General features: G+C 43.9%; 2 protein-coding genes across 2 annotated transcripts in view; both read left to right on the top strand.

The window, feature by feature from the left end:
- The window catches only part of LOC115463737 (zinc finger protein 732-like), a 28876-nt gene extending 11725 nt beyond the window's left edge, over positions 1 to 17151 (top strand). The window contains exons 3-4 of the mRNA XM_030194476.1: positions 6398 to 6517; positions 15910 to 17151. Of these exons, the coding sequence (XP_030050336.1) occupies positions 6398 to 6517; positions 15910 to 16664 (875 nt within the window). The 3' untranslated portion in view covers positions 16665 to 17151. The remainder of the gene's footprint in view (positions 1 to 6397; positions 6518 to 15909) is intronic.
- Positions 16667 to 17929, top strand: LOC115459952 (oocyte zinc finger protein XlCOF6-like). Its single transcript, XM_030189846.1, has 2 exons — positions 16667 to 17014; positions 17062 to 17929. The coding sequence occupies exons 1-2, from the start codon at positions 16667 to 16669 to the stop codon at positions 17701 to 17703; spliced, it is 990 nt and encodes a 329-aa protein (XP_030045706.1). The 3' UTR covers positions 17704 to 17929.
- Positions 17930 to 19860: the final 1931 nt, after the last annotated feature.

Raw genomic sequence — 19860 nt, 5'->3', positions numbered from 1 at the left:
TGCAACGGAGTATTAATATGATGTTCCCAGCAGCCAGTCCCCCAAGTGCCTCACAAGCAGGCCCTATTATACCTCCATATGTTCAAGATTCCAAATCCTCCTCTGTTCCAGCCATCCATCACATTTTGCAAGCGAATCTGTGGCCTTTTCCTATTCCAAAAAAATCTAGAAAGCATTCCCATCAAGCTTCTCCAGTCTCTCTTAGTGAGGTGTAGTGGCAGAATTTGAAAACAATAGAGCCATTTGGGGAAAATAATCATGTTGAACAAGGATATACGACCTAACAAAGATCTCGGCAAGCTACCCCATCTCTCGATTAACTGTTTAGTGAAGGAAAACAGTGTGGCAATATTCATCTGGTACATCTGCCCGGGATTCCCCGATAGCTGTATACCTAGGTATTTAAAGGAATTCCTAGTTCTCTTAAGCGAACAATTTAGTTGTTTCCATGATGCCTCTGACACATGGATAGTCTGGACTTCCGATTTGTCTAAGTTAATACAAAACCCCGAAAAATCTCCAAATTCAACTAATATCTCCAAAACTGCGGACAAGGAAGCTTGTGGCTCCCGCAGAATCACCAGCAGATCATCGGCAAAAGCTGATACCTTAAAATGTTCTGACCCGATCATAACGCCTTTCACATCTTCAGCCCCCATGACATCTCGTATCAGCGGATCCAATACCAGGGCGAAAAGAAGAGGGGACAAGGGGCAGCCCTGTCTTGTACCTCTCGCTATCTTAAACGGAGCCAAAAACAGCCCGTTCATCGAAACCTCCGCTACTGGGTCCTGATAAAGAGCTTTTATAGCCTCCTTAAAAAACCCTTTCATGCCATACGCCTCCAAGGTCGCAAACAAGAAATTCCAATCAACTCGGTCAAATGCTTTTTCAGCATCAAAACTAACAAGCAAAGAAAGGGGTAAGGCTACGTTGTAAGTGTTCCAGTGATACCAAGATCTTGCTCAAATTCTGTGCTACCGAACGTTCTCTAACAAAGCCCACCTGTGGTGCCGCTATCAATTCAGGTAAAACCGTAGCTAATCTATTCGCCATGATTTTTGCAAACAATTTAGCTTCAAACGGTAGTAATGAGATTGGCCGATACGACTCTGCTCTACTCGGATCTCTTCCTGGCTTTAACAACACAATTATCTGGGCTTTCCTTAACGAGACAGGAAGCTCCCCTTTCTGAACAAAGACATTAAAGACCTCTGTCAGACAAGCTGCCACCTTCTCTACCATGATTTTGTAAAATTCAGAGGAGAATCCATCCACTCCCGGCGATTTATATAGTGGACTATCTCGGATGCACCACCGGACCTCATCTTCTCTAATAGCCGCATTAAGTATGGCTTGTTGGCCATCCGTGATCCTAGGAAGCTCCTGTCCCATAAGATATGAATCTGCTTCGATGCCTTCATCTGCAGGCGAGGAATATAACTTAGCATAAAATTCTTGAAACACCTTATTAATGCCTTCATTTGTATGATGGTATACACCCCATCCACCCCGAATCCGAGACACGCATCTCTTCCCCCCTACTTGTTTAACCAGCCTCGCCAACATCTTACCTTGCCTGTTAGCATGCTTGTATAGCTGATATCGAAAATATATCATAGACTTTTGCGTCCTCGACTGAATCAGTTGGTTTAATTCTGCTTGAGAGACCAAAAATTGGTTCTTATGAGCTGCAGTTGGTGTCCGACCATATACCTGCCTAGCGCTCCTCACCTGCGCCTCCAAGCGTAGCAGCTCTGGGTCTTTTGCCCTCTTTTTATGCACCGAGTAAGATATAATATCCCCTCTCAATACAGCTTTGGACGTGTCCCAGAAAAATACAGGATCCGACTGGAAAGTATTCTTGTTAAAGTCTGTGTATTCTCTCCATCTTGTTTGCACATAGGAGTGAAACTTGGGGTCGTAATATAAAGCTCTAGGAAATTGCCAGCGAAAGACTCTGTTCCCTTCCTTATTCCAATCCAATGAAATCCAAACCATAGCATGATCTGACACTTGTGTTGTGCCTATCTCTGTTTGTTCTAACAGTGTCGAACTACTCTTTGACACCAGTAAATAATCTATGCGCGACTGTGTGCCATGTGCCCGAGAGAGATGGGTATAATCACGTTCTTCAGGATGCAAGAGACGCCAAGAATCTAATAAATCTAAAGCTGAACACACCCAGGTCACTCCTCTAGATTAATTCACCAGTCGCACCCGTGAGGATGTTATAATGCCGTTATATAGCTCCATGGTGCAACCGCACCTGGGGTATTGTGTTCAGTTCTGGTCGCCTCATAAAAAAGATATAAAGGAATTGGAGAAGGTGCAGAGAAGGGCGACAAAAATGATAAATGGGATGGGACAACTACCCTATGAGGAGAGGTTAAGACGGCTAGGAATCTTTAGCCTGGAGAAAAGGCGGCTGAGGGGTGATATGATAAAGGTCTACAAAATAATGAGTGGGGTAGAGCGGACAGATGTGAAGCGTTTGTTTACGCTTTCTAAGAATAATAGAACTAGGGGACACAAGATGAAACTAGAATGTGGTAGGTTTAAAACAAATTGGAGAACGTTTTTCTTTACTCAGCGTGTAGTTAGACTCTGGAACTCATTGCCAGAGAAGGTAGTGACGGCAACTGGCCTTGCTGAGTTTAAAGGGGGTCTGGACAGATTCCTGAAGGAAAAGTCCATTGATCATTATTAAATTTTGGGTTTTTGCCAGGTTCTTGGGGCCTGGATTGGCTGCTGTCGGAGACAGAGTGCTGGGCTTGATGGACCTTTGGTCTTTTCCCAGCGTGGCAGTGCTTATGTACTTATGTGAGGATCCTGTACTGTCCATCAAAGGGTCAGAAACCAAATTAAAGTCTCCTCCCATAATTATTGGCATCTGGTCAAAGACATGTATATGTTTAATAATATCCTGAAAAAAACATTTATCGTATTGATTTGGCGCATAAATATAAACCAGCAATAATGGTTTATTGTTTAAAGTAATTTGCTGAATTATGTAACGTCCTTTGGGATCTATAATCCTGCGATTCATCACAAATTGCAACCCCTTTTGAAATAAGATAACGACACCCGCTCTCTTATTTTGTGTGGGACTATCTACGAGGTCCCCAACCCACCGGCAACATAACTTCTTGTGTTCAGCCGCATTCAAGTGTGTTTCTTGTAACATAGCTATTTGAGCCTTTTGTCTGTTCAACACTTGTAAAATCTTAGTGCGCTTAATTGGCGAGGCTATGCCTCCCACATTCCATGACATTATTTTAACCATATTGCTCCCCCAAGTCGCTCCCTTGGTATATTATCCAGTTAAACTCTCTTTCATCAGAGAAGAAGTGTCCCAGCTCACCCCTCTCCTTGCCCCTATGATACAGTACTCCAACCCCTTTCCAACCCCTGCTTTTGCCCAGCCCTCTGTACAACATGGAATACCCCTACCCCCCCCCAACCCCACCCTTCCCCTGCCCTGCGCCCCCCTCCCCTCCTTACTACCACCCCTCCCTCTATCCCCAACATTCCCAATGAGTTATGGAAGAACTCTGCACATATAGGCACCCCACTTCCTCCCAAATAAGGACAAATTTTGAGTAGTGGAATGCTTAAACATAACCTTGCAATCAGTACATCTCGTCTTAAAAAAAAAAGGGTTCAGAGGGAAGGGAGAAGGGTGAGAGGGATAAGGTTGCAACAAAAACAGACAACACCAACATTGCATAATCGCCGATACTGTCATTGAGATAAACCAGAAGAACTATGTAAGTCCTCTGCATTGTATCTTCCCTATCTGATCTTAAACCAAGAATATCGAAAACAGCATAACTTAGATAACGTCATTGCCTTTATTATAGTTGGAAAAATTTACTGTACCAAACTACCTTCTGGTAAAAAGACAAGGGTATATAAACATTTTCCAGCTTCTTCCACAAGTCCCTGAAAATGTTCTGTTAGGTCCGATGGCCTACCAATCAAAATTGTTTAAGAGTCACCACAAACCCAGCAGTGCCTTACCACTGGTTCGCTGTCCAGATATTCAAGCAGCTTTCACCAAATTACCTCTCTGCCACTTAATCCCATGAGGGTCCAGGACATGAACCCAAGCCATCCACTAAGCCCCTCACGCCTCTGCTTTTGGTGGCAAAATTTTTACAAAGTCTGTTGCAAGATCCACTGACTCAAAGTTCTTCTCCGATCCATCCTGAAATATTCTCAATTTAGCTGGGTAATCCTGAAAGCATAGAATTTTCTTACCGTCATGCTGTAGCAATTGTCCAGACCGAAGCGCCCTCAGGATCGCTTGTTTGTGTCCATAGTGCAGAATTTTCATAACCACTGCTCTCGGTCTATCAGTTGCAGACCTTCTCGGGCCTATTTTTATGTATTTATTTATTGCACTTGTATCCCACATTTTCCCACCTTTTTGCAGGCTCAATGTGGCTTACAGAGAGGTTAAAGAAAACAGTTGGTATTACATACAGGTAAAGGAATACTGGGAGGTTTGAAAAGTCGTTATTGGAAAATACATTCTGTGCCATTTTAGCTAGGTATTGTGCTATAGTTAGTTAAGGGCTTTCGTGGTAAGCTTTGCTAAAGAGATATGTCTTCAGGGATTTGCCGAAGTCTGTCAGTTCTTTGATCGTTCTTAGGTTTATTGGAAGAGAGTTCCACATCCTCGTGCTTATATAAGGAAAGCTAGACGTGTGTTAGTTTGTATTTTATTCCTTTGCAGTTGGGGAAGTGTAGGTTCAGAAAGGTTCAATGGGTCTAGACATTCAAGAAGGTTTGCATAGTCAGTTGTGTTGTTGGGTATCGTAGTCCGTAGCTTTATGATTTTCTCTTTGAAGTATTTCGCAAGGTTGTTTACTGATGGGGGATTACTGTTGTTAGTGGTAACCGTCGCCGTTGTATTTAGTAGATTATTTACGAGTTGGAAGAGTTTGTGTGTGTCCTTGTAGCCTGGTCCTATTTTAGTTTTATAGTATGATCTTTTGGTCTGTCTGATGGTGTGTTTGTATTTTCTGTGTAGCTGTTTCCATTCGTTGAATGCAAGGTTGTCTTTTTTTTCTTAATCCATGCTCGTTCTAGTTTCCTTACTTGTGTTTTCAGATCTTTTAGCTCTTCATTGAACCAGGGTATAGAGTTCTTTCTGTGGGAGGTCCTGGTTTGGAGGGGTGCTGTGTTGTCTAATGTGGGTTTACATCTTTTGTCCCAGTCATCAAGAAATTGGGGTGAGTCAGTTGGTATTCATTTACAGAAAGTGAGCCTTTTACAACTGAAGGAGAGCTCTGGAATGAGGGGACATATGATGAAGTTAAGAGGGAATAGGCTTAGGAGGAGCCTAAGAAAGTATTCGTTCACGGAAAGGGTGGTGGAGGCAAGGAATGGCCTCCCGGTGGAGGTTGTGGAGTCGAGGACTGTGTCAGACTTTCAAAAGGCATGGGATAAGCATGTGGGATCACTTAGGGAAAGGATGAGTTAGGGGTTACAGAGGATGGGCAGACTGGATGGGCCATGTGGTGGAGGAGTAGCCTAGTGGTTAGTGCAGCAGACTCTGATCCTGGGGAACTGGGTTCAATTCCCACTGCAGCTCCTTGTGACTCTGGGCAAGTCACTTAACCCTCCATTGCCCCTGGTACAAAATAAGTACCTGAATATATGTAAACCGCTTTGAATGTAGTTGGAAAAACCACAGAAAGGTGGTATATAAGTCCCATTCCCTCCCCCCCCCCTTATCTGCTGTCATGTTTCTATAGGCAAACAATGTAAGGAAACGAGAGCAGGGGTGGTATGTTGAAAACGGATACGAGCAGCAGCATTTTGTGCAATCTGTAACGACTGTAAGGCATATTTTGGTAACCGTAAAAACAGAGCATTACAGTAGTTGAAGTAGGGCATCACTTTACTTTTGGACCACTAAACGGAAGTTGTCACAGGGTAAATAATCCTTCAAGCTTCTAACAAGTTTTAATTTAAAGAATACCATACTGATCACCTTAGCTACTTGCGATTTCATGTTCAGAGCTACTCAATCAAAACATCCAATGTGTAAAGAGGGTTTATGTTACTTTTATGAACTTTGCAGAGGTCCAAAATTGTTCCCCTCTAACTGAGGTTCAATGAACTTGGGGGTCTGGACAGATTCCTGAAGGAAAAGTCCATTGATCGTTATTAAATTTTGGGATTTTGCCAGGTTCTTGGGGCCTGGATTGGCCTCTGTCGGAGACGGAGTGCTGGGCTTGATGGACCTTTGGTCTTTTCCCAGCGTGGCAGTGCTTATGTATTTATATGTACTTAAATTGTTTATGCTGGAAATTTGTCTAACTCTTGAATTGGAGCGGTCGGATACAAAATTTTTGAGAAACCTAATGCAATTTTCTTACCCCAGGAACAGGTTCTTCGACCTTCACCCCTGAGATTATATCCCACATTGAACGAGGGGAAGAGCCGTACAGCAGGGATGAGCCAGGATCGGAGGAAAGAGAACCTGGGAAAAGCAGCCGCTCAGGTGAGAGCAGTAATAGGAAGCAGAAAGTGTAAATTCGAAACGCTGGCCGCCGTTGATCATGGTCAAGGTTAACAGAAAGACAGAGAGATCTACCAACTAAAGCTAAGTTGATTTATTTATTTGGCTGAGTTTAAAGTTTGTTTGGGTCTGTTGGTGCTGGGTCTCAGAACCAAAAACCCAACACCTACCTACCCAACTGATTTCTTAGACCCTCCGGCCTGATAAGTACCAAAAACAACTATACAAGAGAAGCTTCTCACATTATCACCATTTATTCTTACCCAAGAACATGAGAGGTGTGGTAGCCGTGTTAGTCCACTCTTAAAGGTTTTATCAATAGAAATCAAACAAAATAAAACATGGAAAAGAAAATAAGATGATACCTTTTTTATTGGACATAACTTAATACATTTCTTGATTAGCTTTCGAAGGTTGCCCTTCTTCGTCAGATTGTAAATAAGCAAATGTGCTAGCTGACAGTGTATATAAGTGAAAACATTCAAGCATTACTATGACAGTAAAATAGATACCATTGGAGATTCTACATGGAATGTTGCTACTATTGGAGATTCTACATGGAATGTTGCTATTCCACTAGCAACATTCCATGTAGAAGGCTGCGCAGGCTTCTGTTTCTGTGAGTCTGACGTCCTGCACGTACGTGCAGGTCGTCAGACTCACAGAAGCAGAAGCCTGCGCGGCCACATTGGTGATCTACAAGGGCCGACTTCTACATGGAATGTTGCTAGTGGAATAGCAACATTCCATGTAGAATCTATAGAAATCAAACAAATAAAACATGGAAAAGAAAATAAGATGATCCCTTTTTTATTGGACATAACTTAATACATTTCTTGATTAGCTTTCGAAGGTTGCCCTTCTTCCTCAGATCGGAAATAAGCAAATGAGGTAGCAGATAGTATATATAAGAGAAACATCAAAGCATTACTTTGACAGTCTGACAGAGTGGGAGGGTGGGGGTATGCATGGGGACATCAAAGCATTTCATTGATATTCTAACAGGATGGGTGTTGGTAGGTGAAAGGAGGGTAATAAACAGAGAAATACAGCTTATGGTTTATAATGGGTTAGAAAACACAGATCCTTATTAAGTCCTGTTTGTTGTGTGTCAAAATATTCAATCATTCTTATTTCAAAGGTCTTACGTTCCTGTATTGTTTTAAAATTACCTTTCTGTATTCTTACTGTGAAATCACTGGGGCAGTGTTCTGGTCTTGTGAAGTGTTGGCCCACAGGGGTGGGGGCCTGACTGGCACCGGCTATTTTCATGTGATGTCTATGAAAATTGAATCTTGTCTTAAGCATCTGGCCTGTTTCTCCAGTATAGCATCCTTCGTTACATTTCTTACACTGAATGATATATACCAAGAACATGAAAAATAAGAAATAATAGACATTTAGGAGCAGCACATAAGAAACGGGGTATTGAGGGAACATAAAAAGGGGTGGAGCCATGGACATGGTCGCATATTACTTAGTCTGTTGAGATAGACTGAGGAAGATTTTCATCAACCCCCTCTTGTTCCGTTATATAGGCTGAAGTACAAAGAGCTGCTTCTCAGGAACACTTCATACGTCATGCAGGAAATGTCATTTGTTTCTTACAATTGCCCCAAAGGCACCTAAAATATATATATTGCATTTCCTTAAAAAGGTACATCTTCAGCACATCCTCAATAAAAGCAATCTTTACTTCAAAGGATTCAGAGCTCCTTTCCCAGGACCCCACTGCAATAAGCCATTCTCCTATCCGTCCTGAATTGCAGGAGTTTCTGTCTCTCTCTGCTCTGCCAGGTACTCTGCCCCCTTGTCACCTGGAACTTCATTCTGCATCCTAAAAGTCTCTCAAAGGCTAAAATGTAAACAGTGAAGGGCAAGGGCTCATTGTCTTTCAATTGCCTGCTCAGAGGAAGGTAGTGGAGGAGTGGCCTAGTGATTGTAAGCTCCTTTGAGCAGGGACTGTCCTTTTTTGTTAATTTGTACAGCGCTGCGTAACCCTAGTAGCGCTCTAGAAATGTTAAGCAGTAGTAGTAGTTAGGGTGGTGGACTTTGGAACTGAGGAACTGAGTTCGATTCCCACTTCAGGCACAGGCAGCTCCCTGTGACTCTGGGCAAGTCACTTAACCCTCCATTGCCCCATGTAAGCCGCATTGAGCCTGCCATGAGTGGGAATGCGCGGGGTACAAATGTAACAAAAATAAAATAGATACTATTGGAGATTCTACATGGAATGTTGCTACTATTGGAGATTCTACATGGAATGTTGCTATTCCATGTAGAAGGCTGCACAGGCTTCTGCTTCTGTGAGTCTGACGTCCTGCAGACTCACAGAAGCAGAAGCCTGCGCGGCCACATTGGTGATCTGCAAGGGCCGACTTCTACATGGAATGTTGCTACTATTGGAGATTCTACATGGAATGTTGCTATTCCACTAGCAACATTCCATGTAGAAGGCTGTGCAGGCTTCTGTTTCTGTGACTCACAGAAGCAGAAGCCTGCGCGGTCACATTGGTGATCTGCAAGGGCTGACTTCTACATGGAATGTTGCTACTATTGGAGATTCTACATGGAATGTTGCTATTCCACTAGCAACATTCCATGTAGAAGGCTGTGCAGGCTTCTGTTTCTGTGACTCACAGAAGCAGAAGCCTGCGCGGTCACATTGGTGATCTGCAAGGGCCAACTTCTAAATGGATTGTTGCTACTATTGGAGATTCTACATGGAATGTTGCTAGTGGAATAGCAACATTCCATGTAGAATCTCAAATAGTAGCAACAGTGGAGGAGTGGCCTAGTGGTTAGGGTGGTGGACTTTGGTCCTGGGGAACTGAGGAACTGAGTTTGATTCCCACTTCAGGCACAGGCAGCTCCTTGTGACTCTGGGCAAGTCACTTAACCCTCCATTGCCCCATGTAAGCCGCATTGAGCCTGCCATGAGTGGGAAAGCGCGGGGTACAAATGTAACAAAAACAAAAAAAAGGTAGGGAGGAGGTGGGGTACTTGCTCCACCTGGCCTTGCTTTTAATATCATTGTAATTTACAGAAAAAAAGAAACCTTCGCTTCTTATTGTCTGTAGACTACTTCTTAGATATTAAATATTTAGCAGTAGTGAAACTGCTTGGTCTAGGCCTTCATAAGTACAAAGTACACCTCCACCAACAAGCTTAATGAAAATATCAGAGTCTTTACCCCACACGGAGGTTTTTTTGGCCGATGATGAGGAAGTCCAGCTCCCTATAGACTTTTTCATGTGTCTGGGAGTTTCTCGAGGCTTTTTTCTCCAAGCACTAACAGTGTGTTTGCTATATTCATTGAGAACCTGTTTTATTGTGTGTGCATTTGACTAAACTCGGGATCTCTTCCCCGTAGTTACTTTTGAGTGTGGTTCTAAAAATAGAGTCGCCAGGGAGTAACAATTTGCTGTTCTGTGGCATTTTAGCATCACTTGAGGGTTGGTTTGTTTGTTTTATGTATTTTTTTGCTGCACTGGATGTCTTTGGACCTGAGTGTGCCCTGGATGGAAAAACACAGGAATTACGAGACTAGACTTCTGAGGATATTTTTATTTTTTTATTTTAATTTCTTTATTACAAATTTCAAAATATCCATTTACATAAAATATAAACGTAGGAAAAACAAGAAATTTAACAAGAAAAAAAAATTCCTTAATCATTGAAAATCAAGGAATATGTAAATGTCATTGTTACTTAGTCCACAAGTAATGAACAAGATAGAAAGTAATTGTAAAATGAAAAATAAGAGAAAAAATATTCTCTAATTAATAGAATGAGAGGATAAGGATCCAGACCCTACAAGCGGTTTCTTCCCCTATGGTGCTCTCGAAGTTATTTCACCACCGCTTTCTTTAGCAATAATAAATTGCCTCCATTTTTCTGGATCAAAAAATACATAGAGGGGCATAATTGAACGAAAACGTCTATCTCCATGGGCGTTTATCTCCGAGAACGGGTCCGTGAAGGGGCGGACCGAACCGTAGTTTCGAAAAAAATAGACGTCCATGTTTTATTCGACAATTTGTGAGCTGGGCGTTTTTGTCTTTCAGCGATAATGGAAAATGAAAGCGCCCAGCTCAAAAGCGAATAAATCCAAGGCATTTGTTCGTGGGAGGGGCCAGGATTCATAGTGCACTGTCCCCCTCACATGCCAGGACACCAACCGGGCACCCTAGGGGGCACTTTTACAAAAGAAAACAAGGTAAAAGAGCTCCCAGGTGCATAGCACCCTTCCCTTGTGTGTTGAGCCCCCCAAATCCCCCTCAAAACCCACTGCCCACAAGTCTACACCATTACTATAGCCCTAAGGGGTGAAGGGGGGCACCTACATGTGGGTACAGTGGGTTTGGGGGGTTGGACGACTAATAAGCATTAAGCAGCACAATTGTAACAGGTAGGGGGGATGGGCCTGGGTCCACCTGCCTGAAGTCCACTGCACCCCCTAACAACTGCTCCAGGGACCTGCATACTGCTGCCAGGGAGGTGGGTATGACATTTGAGGGTGAAAATAAACAGTTGTGAAACGGCATATTTTGTGGTGGGAGGGAGTTTGTGACCACTGGGGGAGTCAGGGGAGGTCATCCCCGATTCCCTCCAGTGGTTATCTGGTCATTTAGGGCACTTTTTGGGGCCTTATTCGTGGAAAAACAGGGTCCAGGAAAAGTGCCCTAAATTCTCGCTAAAAACGCATATTTTTTTCCCATTATCGGCGAAAGGCGCCCATCTCTGATCGGCCGATAACCACGCCCCAGTTCCGCCTTCACCACGCCTTCGACATGCCCCCGTCAACTTTGTACGCTTCCGCGATGGAGTGCAGTTGAAAACGTCCAAGTTCGGCTTTCGATTATACCGCGTTATTCATTTTTGGGAGATAACGCCTATCTCCGATTTAGGTCGCAATATAGGCATTTTTGTCTTTCGATTATAAGCTGGATAGGGAGCTTCACTTAAGGAAATAAGACATCTACATGCAAATTTCAGTTTAAAGGTGCCTCCCAGTGAGAGAATCCGAGGTCTTAGACCCAGAAATTCTCCTCCTCTTTTCTGCGTTGATTTAGAAATTTCTGGAAAAACTTGTATCTTTCATCCATAGAACTGAGCAGCAATACATCTGAAGTATAGTCTACAAATGTTATTTCTATAGGTTTCGAAGGCAAAGGATGCAAGAAGAGTTGTACGTTTGGTAATATTCTCTAAAGATGATTCAAGAAATTGTGTAATATTTTATTCTGGAGCCTCCACAGATTTTGTTTTAGCTCCAGTGATATAATAAGCTTTTGGAATTGGAGGCAAAGCTTCTATAGGAATTTTCAATATTTTGAGGAAATATTTCCTTACATTTCTAAAGGGGGTATCAGAGGAGTCTTTGGAAAGTTCAAAAATCTTAGGTTACCTACGCCTAAGTTGATTATCGAAATAATCCATTTTCCTTTGTGTATTTTCTCTTTCTACTACTATATTACCAATTAATATTTGCAATTTCCTTATTTCAAGTAAATTAGACTCACTCTTTTCCTCCTGCACTTTAACCTTCGATTCCAAAAGTTGATGTTGTTGTTTAAAGTCCTTTACTTCAGTTTTAAATGACAAAGAAAGTTGTAGCAGAGATGAATTCGTAACTTGGATTGCATCCCATAGGGCCTCAAGAGTTACAACAGCCGGCCTTACTTCCACGCCGGTCCCCACAGGCGGAGCAGCCTGGATAGGGGAAGGCGGGGAAACGATACCTCCCGCCCTCCGCTCTGATGTCATACTATCCGGCGTCGAAGAACCAACAGGTCCGCCGCTAGCCTGAAGAATTTCCAGCTGAGGCTCTCCCGTCGGTTCCGATCCTCCACCCGGTCTCGGCGGGGCTGTCTGAGGAGGTGGGCTCAACGATGCCCCCTCTGGAGCCCGAAAGCTTCCAAAGTCGGTTGCCTCAACGTTTGGGTGTCCACCGGGCTAGGGGCGGCTTTAGCCCCGATCTTCCCCTTTCTTTTCACCATCATAAGGGCGAAAGAAAGAATACCGCTGCTGCAAAAACGCTTTGAAATTCGGGAGCTTCAGAATGCACTTCCTCCCACGGACGCCATCTTGTCCTCCTTCTGAGGATATTTTATGCACAGCTCTAGAATTGTGATACTTAATTTGTTCCGTGTAACACACATACATTTTTGTGTGTGTATACTGTGCTAGTTACCTGTGTATTTTCAGGGGCAGAGAGAGGCATATTTTTTAAGTGGGCCAGTGCTGACTTAGATGCCTATTTCTCACCTTAACTGACTTATATAAAATTGCCCTTATTATGCCCCATAAGAATTTATAGATCCAAATTCAGCTCACAGCAGTCAGTGTTTTTAAAAAAATACCTTCCACCATAGGCATTTTATAACTGGATATTCGGCACTGGGTGATGCTGAGTATCTGGATATAAAATAGCTACTGGCACTTAACTGAGTACTGGTGACATTCAGAAGAGTAACCACATAAAGTTAGGGTAGCTGTTTTGCTGGCCTAACTTTATCTGGATAGTGCTTCGGTTTGTAGACTGAATATTGCCGCTAATCGTTTAACTCTTTCATCTACCTGGACTGCCCTGGATAGTTCTGAGATAGTCTGACAAGATTTTCAGTGGTGTTATCTGGATAAGTGCTGCTGAAAATCCAGATATGACTCAATGAGCAGGACTTAGGGTAGGAGCTGCTTCTGCCATAGCCGCCGAGGGGGGGGGGGGCAGGGGGGACAAAATTCCCTGGGCCTGGGCCTCCAAGGGGGGCCCAGCGCCGCAGTCCCACCCGCCCTCTTGTCGTCGACCGTCTGCCCACTGCATTGAAATCGCAGCCTCTCACCTCCGTGAAAGCAGCGCTGCAGGCAGCTTGGCAACAGATCACCTCCCTTCGGGCCTCCTTCCCCTCCCTGTGTCCCGCCCTCGTCTGGGACACAAGGAGGGCCGAAGGGAGGCGATCTGCTGCCTGCAGCGCTGCTTTCACGGAGGTGAGAGGCTGCGATTTCAATGCAGGGGGCCCAGCGGACGGAGGAGGGGTTCAGCGGCGGCGACCTCGGGGGGGGGGGGGGGGGCGGCCTTGGCCCAGCCCAGTCTCTCGGTAGCCCTGGCTTCTGCCTGAATAAATACACTGAATATTGGGCCCTTATATTCTAGTCCTTTATAAACAGGTCATCTTTAATCACTGGTCTACAAAAAAAAACTTTTTTTCTGTAACAAGAACAAAACATACATTTTCTGGAAGATAATTCTTCCCTGAATCCAGATCTCATTTCAGAATTTCTGTATCAGCCTCAGTTTTCATGTGATAATGGTTTTTGTAAATGCTTGTGTCGGCATATGTAGCTATTATATGTATCTGGCAAAATGACACGCTTCTGCTACAAGAGTTCCAAACAAAACTGTGTCAGTTCACAAAGAAATCAAAGATATAAGCAACATAAGAGTAAAAGACCAGTAAAAGATCATTACAAAAGACCATGTCACCTTCCTTGGAGAAATATTCAGAAAAAATAGCATGTCGGTCACGAAAACCACTCACTTTCGTATCGTAAGAAAGAAGATTCCATCCTTTTAATCTCGAACCTAAAAGCTCAGCTTGTTGCTTCGACAAATTTAAATCACGAGCAAGATCGTTGAGATCCCCTTGTGTCAAAAAGTGGGGAACATTTGATTCACAGAGGTCCTGAAATGATGGGTCGGTATGCATATCCCCTTCTCTGTCTTCTGCATGTTCGTCACTGTATTCATCTTCACTCACTCTCAAATTCTCAGGAGGCACTGGTACTGGCAATTCTTCACTGTGACATACAGATGGTAAGTTATGATATTGCACAGTTTCCCTTGTTTTCGAGGTGATTCCTGCTATTTTTGTCAGACAGAAATAACAGTCTGTTGTGTGATCCGTTGGTTCCCTCCAAATCATGGGAACAGCAAAGGGCATGCGACGTCTTCCTTTTACCCAGCCTGTCAGGAGTGTAAGACACATCAAACAGCAAATGTGGGGAGCCCATTTGCGGTCCTGTTCACCAACCTTACACCCGAAATATAGTTCGTAGCACTTTTTTTACAAGAGGATTAAGTTTTCGTTTTTGCGATTTCAGAGTAAACTCTCCACAGATATAACAAAAAGAATTTGGGCTATTTGCACAGGTACGAGGCATTTCTTCTGAAATGACACAAAACACAAACCTTCACAAACGTAGAACTACAAGCAGTCACTTCCAACAGCAATTGTTGACTGAACTCTCAATGCTGAGATACAGGTGGCAACTGACGCAACAGAACGTGTTTGAACATGTTCGAGCATGACTCATGGGCAATGTTACCAAACCTCCCTTATTTTCTGGTGGTGGCTTTCTAAACTAAGGGTTTTGTATTGTAATTCCTAGTATATTTCAATTGTTTTTCCAACAATTACAACTGCTGAATTAAATTAATCCACAGCAGCAGGGCCGCCGAGAAACTTGGCCGGGCCCGGGACAAGGCCGCCTTGCCCCCGCCCCCGAGGTCGCCACTCCCCTCCCCCCTCCGAGGTCGCCGCTGCTGCTCCCCCGAGGGCGGGATACAGGAAGGGAAGGAGACCTGAAGGGAGGAGTTCCGCCTCACAGGGAGGTGAGAGGGAGAGTCACACCGCGCGGTGATTTAAATACAGGGGGCCGGCCCGGTGGCAGACGGTCAGAGGGCAGGTGGGACTGGCACCGGGCCTCCCTTGAAGGCCCGGGTCCTGGGGATTTTGTCCCCCCCGCCCCCCCCCCCCTCTCGGCAGCCCTGCACAGCAGGGTACCAAAATGCAGTGTTTTCAAGGATTTTTATAAAAAGGGTAGCGTGTCACAAGAAAACTGAGCCCGATAGGCAAAAACTGATTTCATTTTCGAATTCAGCACCCATGACTTAGCTAAGAACACCATTCACATTCTTTGTACAAAATGCCGTTTACCAGTGTTATGTTTGGTCACATTAAACAGATTGTCTGTCTGTATATGTTTCTGTCATGTCTCCACGTTCCATTCAGAAATTGTTCTTCCTTTTGGAAGTTAGGATGGAGACAAACTTGACTTGAAAGTGGCCGTGTTTCAGTAGGAGTCTTGATCAGGTGTTATTGCTTCACCACTATGAAAGAAACTCCCTGATAAGAGCTTTGAAGGTTGGTCTGAATAAGAATATATCAAAATCTGCTTATTACATATTGTTATTTCGAAGGGACATCTCATCTCACAAACTGGCAGTGGGTGGAGACAAAGGCTTCAAGACATGTAAATAAGAAACCCACCAATGCTTAAGCCATGCTTAGAAAATCCCACAATATATCCTATCTGCCTTCTTATCACTGTCTTCTAACATGTGATTAATACCTTCTGTTTATGTCCAGCAGATCATCAGATTATACAAGAAAAGGAGAAGAATCAAGGAGAACATCCTGTAGAAATGGAAGAAATTCAAAGATATTCAGAAAACGTGTGTGAGAATATTTCCCAGGGATCTAAGAGGATTAACACAAGGAACTGTAAGCAGGAGACAAAGGAGCAGAGAGACCATGTAGGAGACTCAATGGATGGAGTCAGTAAGTGTGAGAGAAATGACAGGGAGCTCAGTAACATCCCTGAGCACCAGAGGCACCTAGCAGAGAGACCCTTCACAACTAATAATAGTGATCAAGTGACTTCTAAACTCTACCGAGAAGGGGGAAAAGGAAAAACACACCAAAAAGAATTTACATGTACTGAATATAATAGGAGCACCAGCTTTATTTGTCCTAATTGCAATAAGCACTTTCCCTTGTTTTCAGAGCTCCAAATGCATAAAAGAATGCACAAAAAAGGGAAATTATTTACATGCAGTGAGTGTAATAAATGCTTCACTCAGCTTTCAAATCTGAAAGTTCACCAAAGGTTCACACGGGAGAGAAAACCATTTACATGTAGTGAGTGTAATAAAAGCTTCACTCAGCATTCAAATCTAAAAGTTCACCAGATGATCCACACGGGAGAAAAACCATTTCAATGTGTCAAATGTAGTAAAAGCTTCACTCAGCTTTCAACTCTAAAAAATCACCAAATGATCCACATGGGAGTCAAACCATTTCCATGCAGTGAGTGTAATAAAGCTTCACTCAGCTTCCAAAACTAAAAATGCACCAAATTATTCACACGGGGAACAAACCATTTCCATGTGCTGAATGTAAGAAAAACTTCACTAACCTTTCATCTCTAAAAACGCACCAAATGACCCACAAAGAAAAGAAATCATTTCCGTGTACTGAGTATACTAAAAACTTTACTCAGCTTTCACATCTAAAACTCCATCAAAAGAGCCACATAGGAGAGAAACTATTTTCTTGTATTGAGTGTAATAAAAGCTTCACTCGGCTTTCAAATCTAAAATATCACCAAAGGATTCACACAGGAGACAAATGCTTTCAGTGTACTGAGTGTAGTAAACGTTTCACTCACCGTTCAGCTCTAAAAACTCACCAAATGGTCCATACAGGAGCCAAACAATTTCAATGTACTGAGTGTAGTAAAAGCTTCACTCACTTTTCAACTCTAAAAAATCACCAAATGACCACATTGGAGACAACCATTTCTGTGTACTAAGTGTAATAAAGATTCACCTGGCTTTCAAGTCTAAAATTCACCAAAACACCCACACGGGAGAGAAACCATTTATATGTACAGAGTGTAATAAAAGCTTCACTCACCTAGCAGCTCTAAAAACTCACCAAGTGATCCACACAGGAGACAAGCCATTTCTGTGTACTGAGTGTAATAAAGGCTTCACTTGGTTTTCAAGTCTAAAACTGCACCAAAAGATCCACAAGGGAGACAAACCATTTATATGTAAGGAGTGCAATAAAAGCTTCACTTGGCTTTCAAATCTAAAACGCCACCAAATGATTCACATGGCAGACAAACTATTTGCATGTACTGAGTGTAATAAAAGCTTCACTTGGCTTTCACAGCTAAAACTTCACCAAAAGACCCACACGGGAGAGAAACTATTTCAGTGTAGGGAGTGTAGTAAAAGCTTCACTCGTCTTTCAACTTTAAAAACTCACCAAATGATCCACACAGGAGACAAACCATTTCTGTGTACTGAGTGCAATAAAAGCTTTACCTGGCTTTCAAGTCTAAAAATTCACCAAAAGACCCATATGGTGAGACGTTAACTATATTTACTACTACTACTTAAGTGGATTCCTGCAGATAGAGGAGATAATATAATCTGCTTCTAAGAAGATGTGGCAGACACATACAGAAATAGTTATAGTTTATTTAAGTTTGCTGTACCATCATTAACTAACTAGCAGATCAAAGCGGTGTACAATTCTAAAAACCAAGAGAAAATGGAAAAGAACTACAAAAATGGATAGAACAGTGATCAATGATCCCATATTGCAGGAGCTGGGTGAAAAATGATAGCACCTTATGTGACATTAAATTCTTGCTGAAAGAGCCATGTTTTGAGTATTGCTTTGAACCTTTTAAATGACAGTTCTGCACGATTTGAAAGGGAAAAGAGTTCCAGAGGAAAGTTGCAGCAAAGAAAAAAAAGCCTAATGTTCAGTCGATTCTAGCAGAGCGAGGATTACGGATGTATAATTGGTGGTCATATATGAGGAAGGAGACGTGCAAGGAATAAGAAATAGTGAGATTAGAGATATATAGAGGGTAACCCAAACAATGAGCTTTGAAGCGAGTGTAAGAGTTTTAAAAATGATCCATTGTTTTATTGGGAGCCAATGTAATTTTAGGAAGAACGGAGTGACATGGAGGGGCATAATCGAATGAGGATGACCATCTCTAAGGACGTCCCGGGTTAAGGGGCAGGGAAACAGGCTATTATTGAAACAAGATGGTGTCCAATCTTTCGTTCGATAATACGGTCGGGGATGCCCAAATCTCAACATTTAGGTCGACCTTAGAGATGGTCGTCCCCAGTTTTTGGCCATAATGGAAACCGAGGGCGCCCATCTCAAAAGCGACCAAATCCAATCCATTTTGTTGTGGGAGAAGCCAGCATTCGTAGTGCACTGACCCCCCCTGACATGCCAGGACACCAACCGGGCACCCTAGGGTGCACTGCAGGACTTCACAAATTGCTCCCAGGTGAATAGCTCCCTTACCTTCGGTGCTGAGCCCCCCAACCCCCCCTCCACCCCACTACCCACAACTGTACACCACTACCGTAGCCCTAAGGGGTAAGGGGGGCACTTACATGTGAGTACAGTGGGTTTTGGGTGGATTTTGAAGGGCTCACATTTACCAACACAAGTGTAATAGGTGGGGGGGGGGGGGGGGGGCTGCTTGAAGTGCACTGCACCCACATCCACTAAAACTGCTCCAGGGACCTGCATACTGCTGTCATGGAGCTGGGTATGACATTTGAGGCTGGCAAAACAATTAAAAACAATTTTTTTTTTTAGGGTGAGAGGGAGTTGGTGACCACTGGGAAGTAAGGGGAGGTCATCCCTGATTCCCTCCGGTGGTCATCTGGTCAGTTTGGGCACCTTTTTGAGGCTTGGTCGTGAAAAAATATGGACCAAGTAAAGTCGATCAAATGCTTGTCAGGGACGCCCTTCTTTTTTCCATTATCGGCTGAGGACGCCCATCTCTTAAGCACGCCCCAGTCCCGCCTTCGCTACGCCTCCGACACGCCCCCATGAACTTTGATCGTCCCCACGACGGACTGCAGTTGAGGACGCCCAAAATCGGCTTTCGATTATGCCGATTTGGGCGACCCTGAAAGAAGGACGCCCCTCTCCGATTTGTGTCGGAAGATATAGTAACATAGTTAACATAGTAGATGACGGCATAAAAAGACCTGCACGGTCCATCCAGTCTGCCCAACAAGATAACACATATTTGCTACTTTTTGTGTATACCCTACTTTGATTTGTACTGTGCTTTTCAGGGCACAGACCGATAAGTCTGCCAGCACTGTCCCGCCTCCCACCCACCGGCTCTGGCACAGACCGTATAAGTCTGCCCAGCACTGTCCCCGCCTCCCAACCACCGGCTCTGGCACAGACCGTATAAGTCTGCCCAGCACTGTCCCCGCCTCCCAACCACCAGCCCCTCCTCCCAACCACCGGCTCTGGCACAGACCGTATAAGTCTGCCCAGCACTGTCCCCGCCTCCCAACCACCAGCCCTGCCTCCCAACCACCGGCTCTGGCACAGACCGTATAAGTCTGCCCAGCACTGTCCCCGCCTCCCAACCACCGGCTCTGGCACAGACCGTATAAGTCTGCCCAGCACTGTCCCCGCCTCCCAACCACCAGCCCCTCCTCCCAACCACCGGCTCTGGCACAGACCGTATAAGTC

This window comes from Microcaecilia unicolor, chromosome 1 (genome assembly GCF_901765095.1).
Source record: "Microcaecilia unicolor chromosome 1, aMicUni1.1, whole genome shotgun sequence".
Taxonomy (NCBI): Eukaryota; Metazoa; Chordata; class Amphibia; order Gymnophiona; family Siphonopidae; genus Microcaecilia; species Microcaecilia unicolor.
This window is presented reverse-complemented; position numbering and strand designations above follow the sequence as displayed.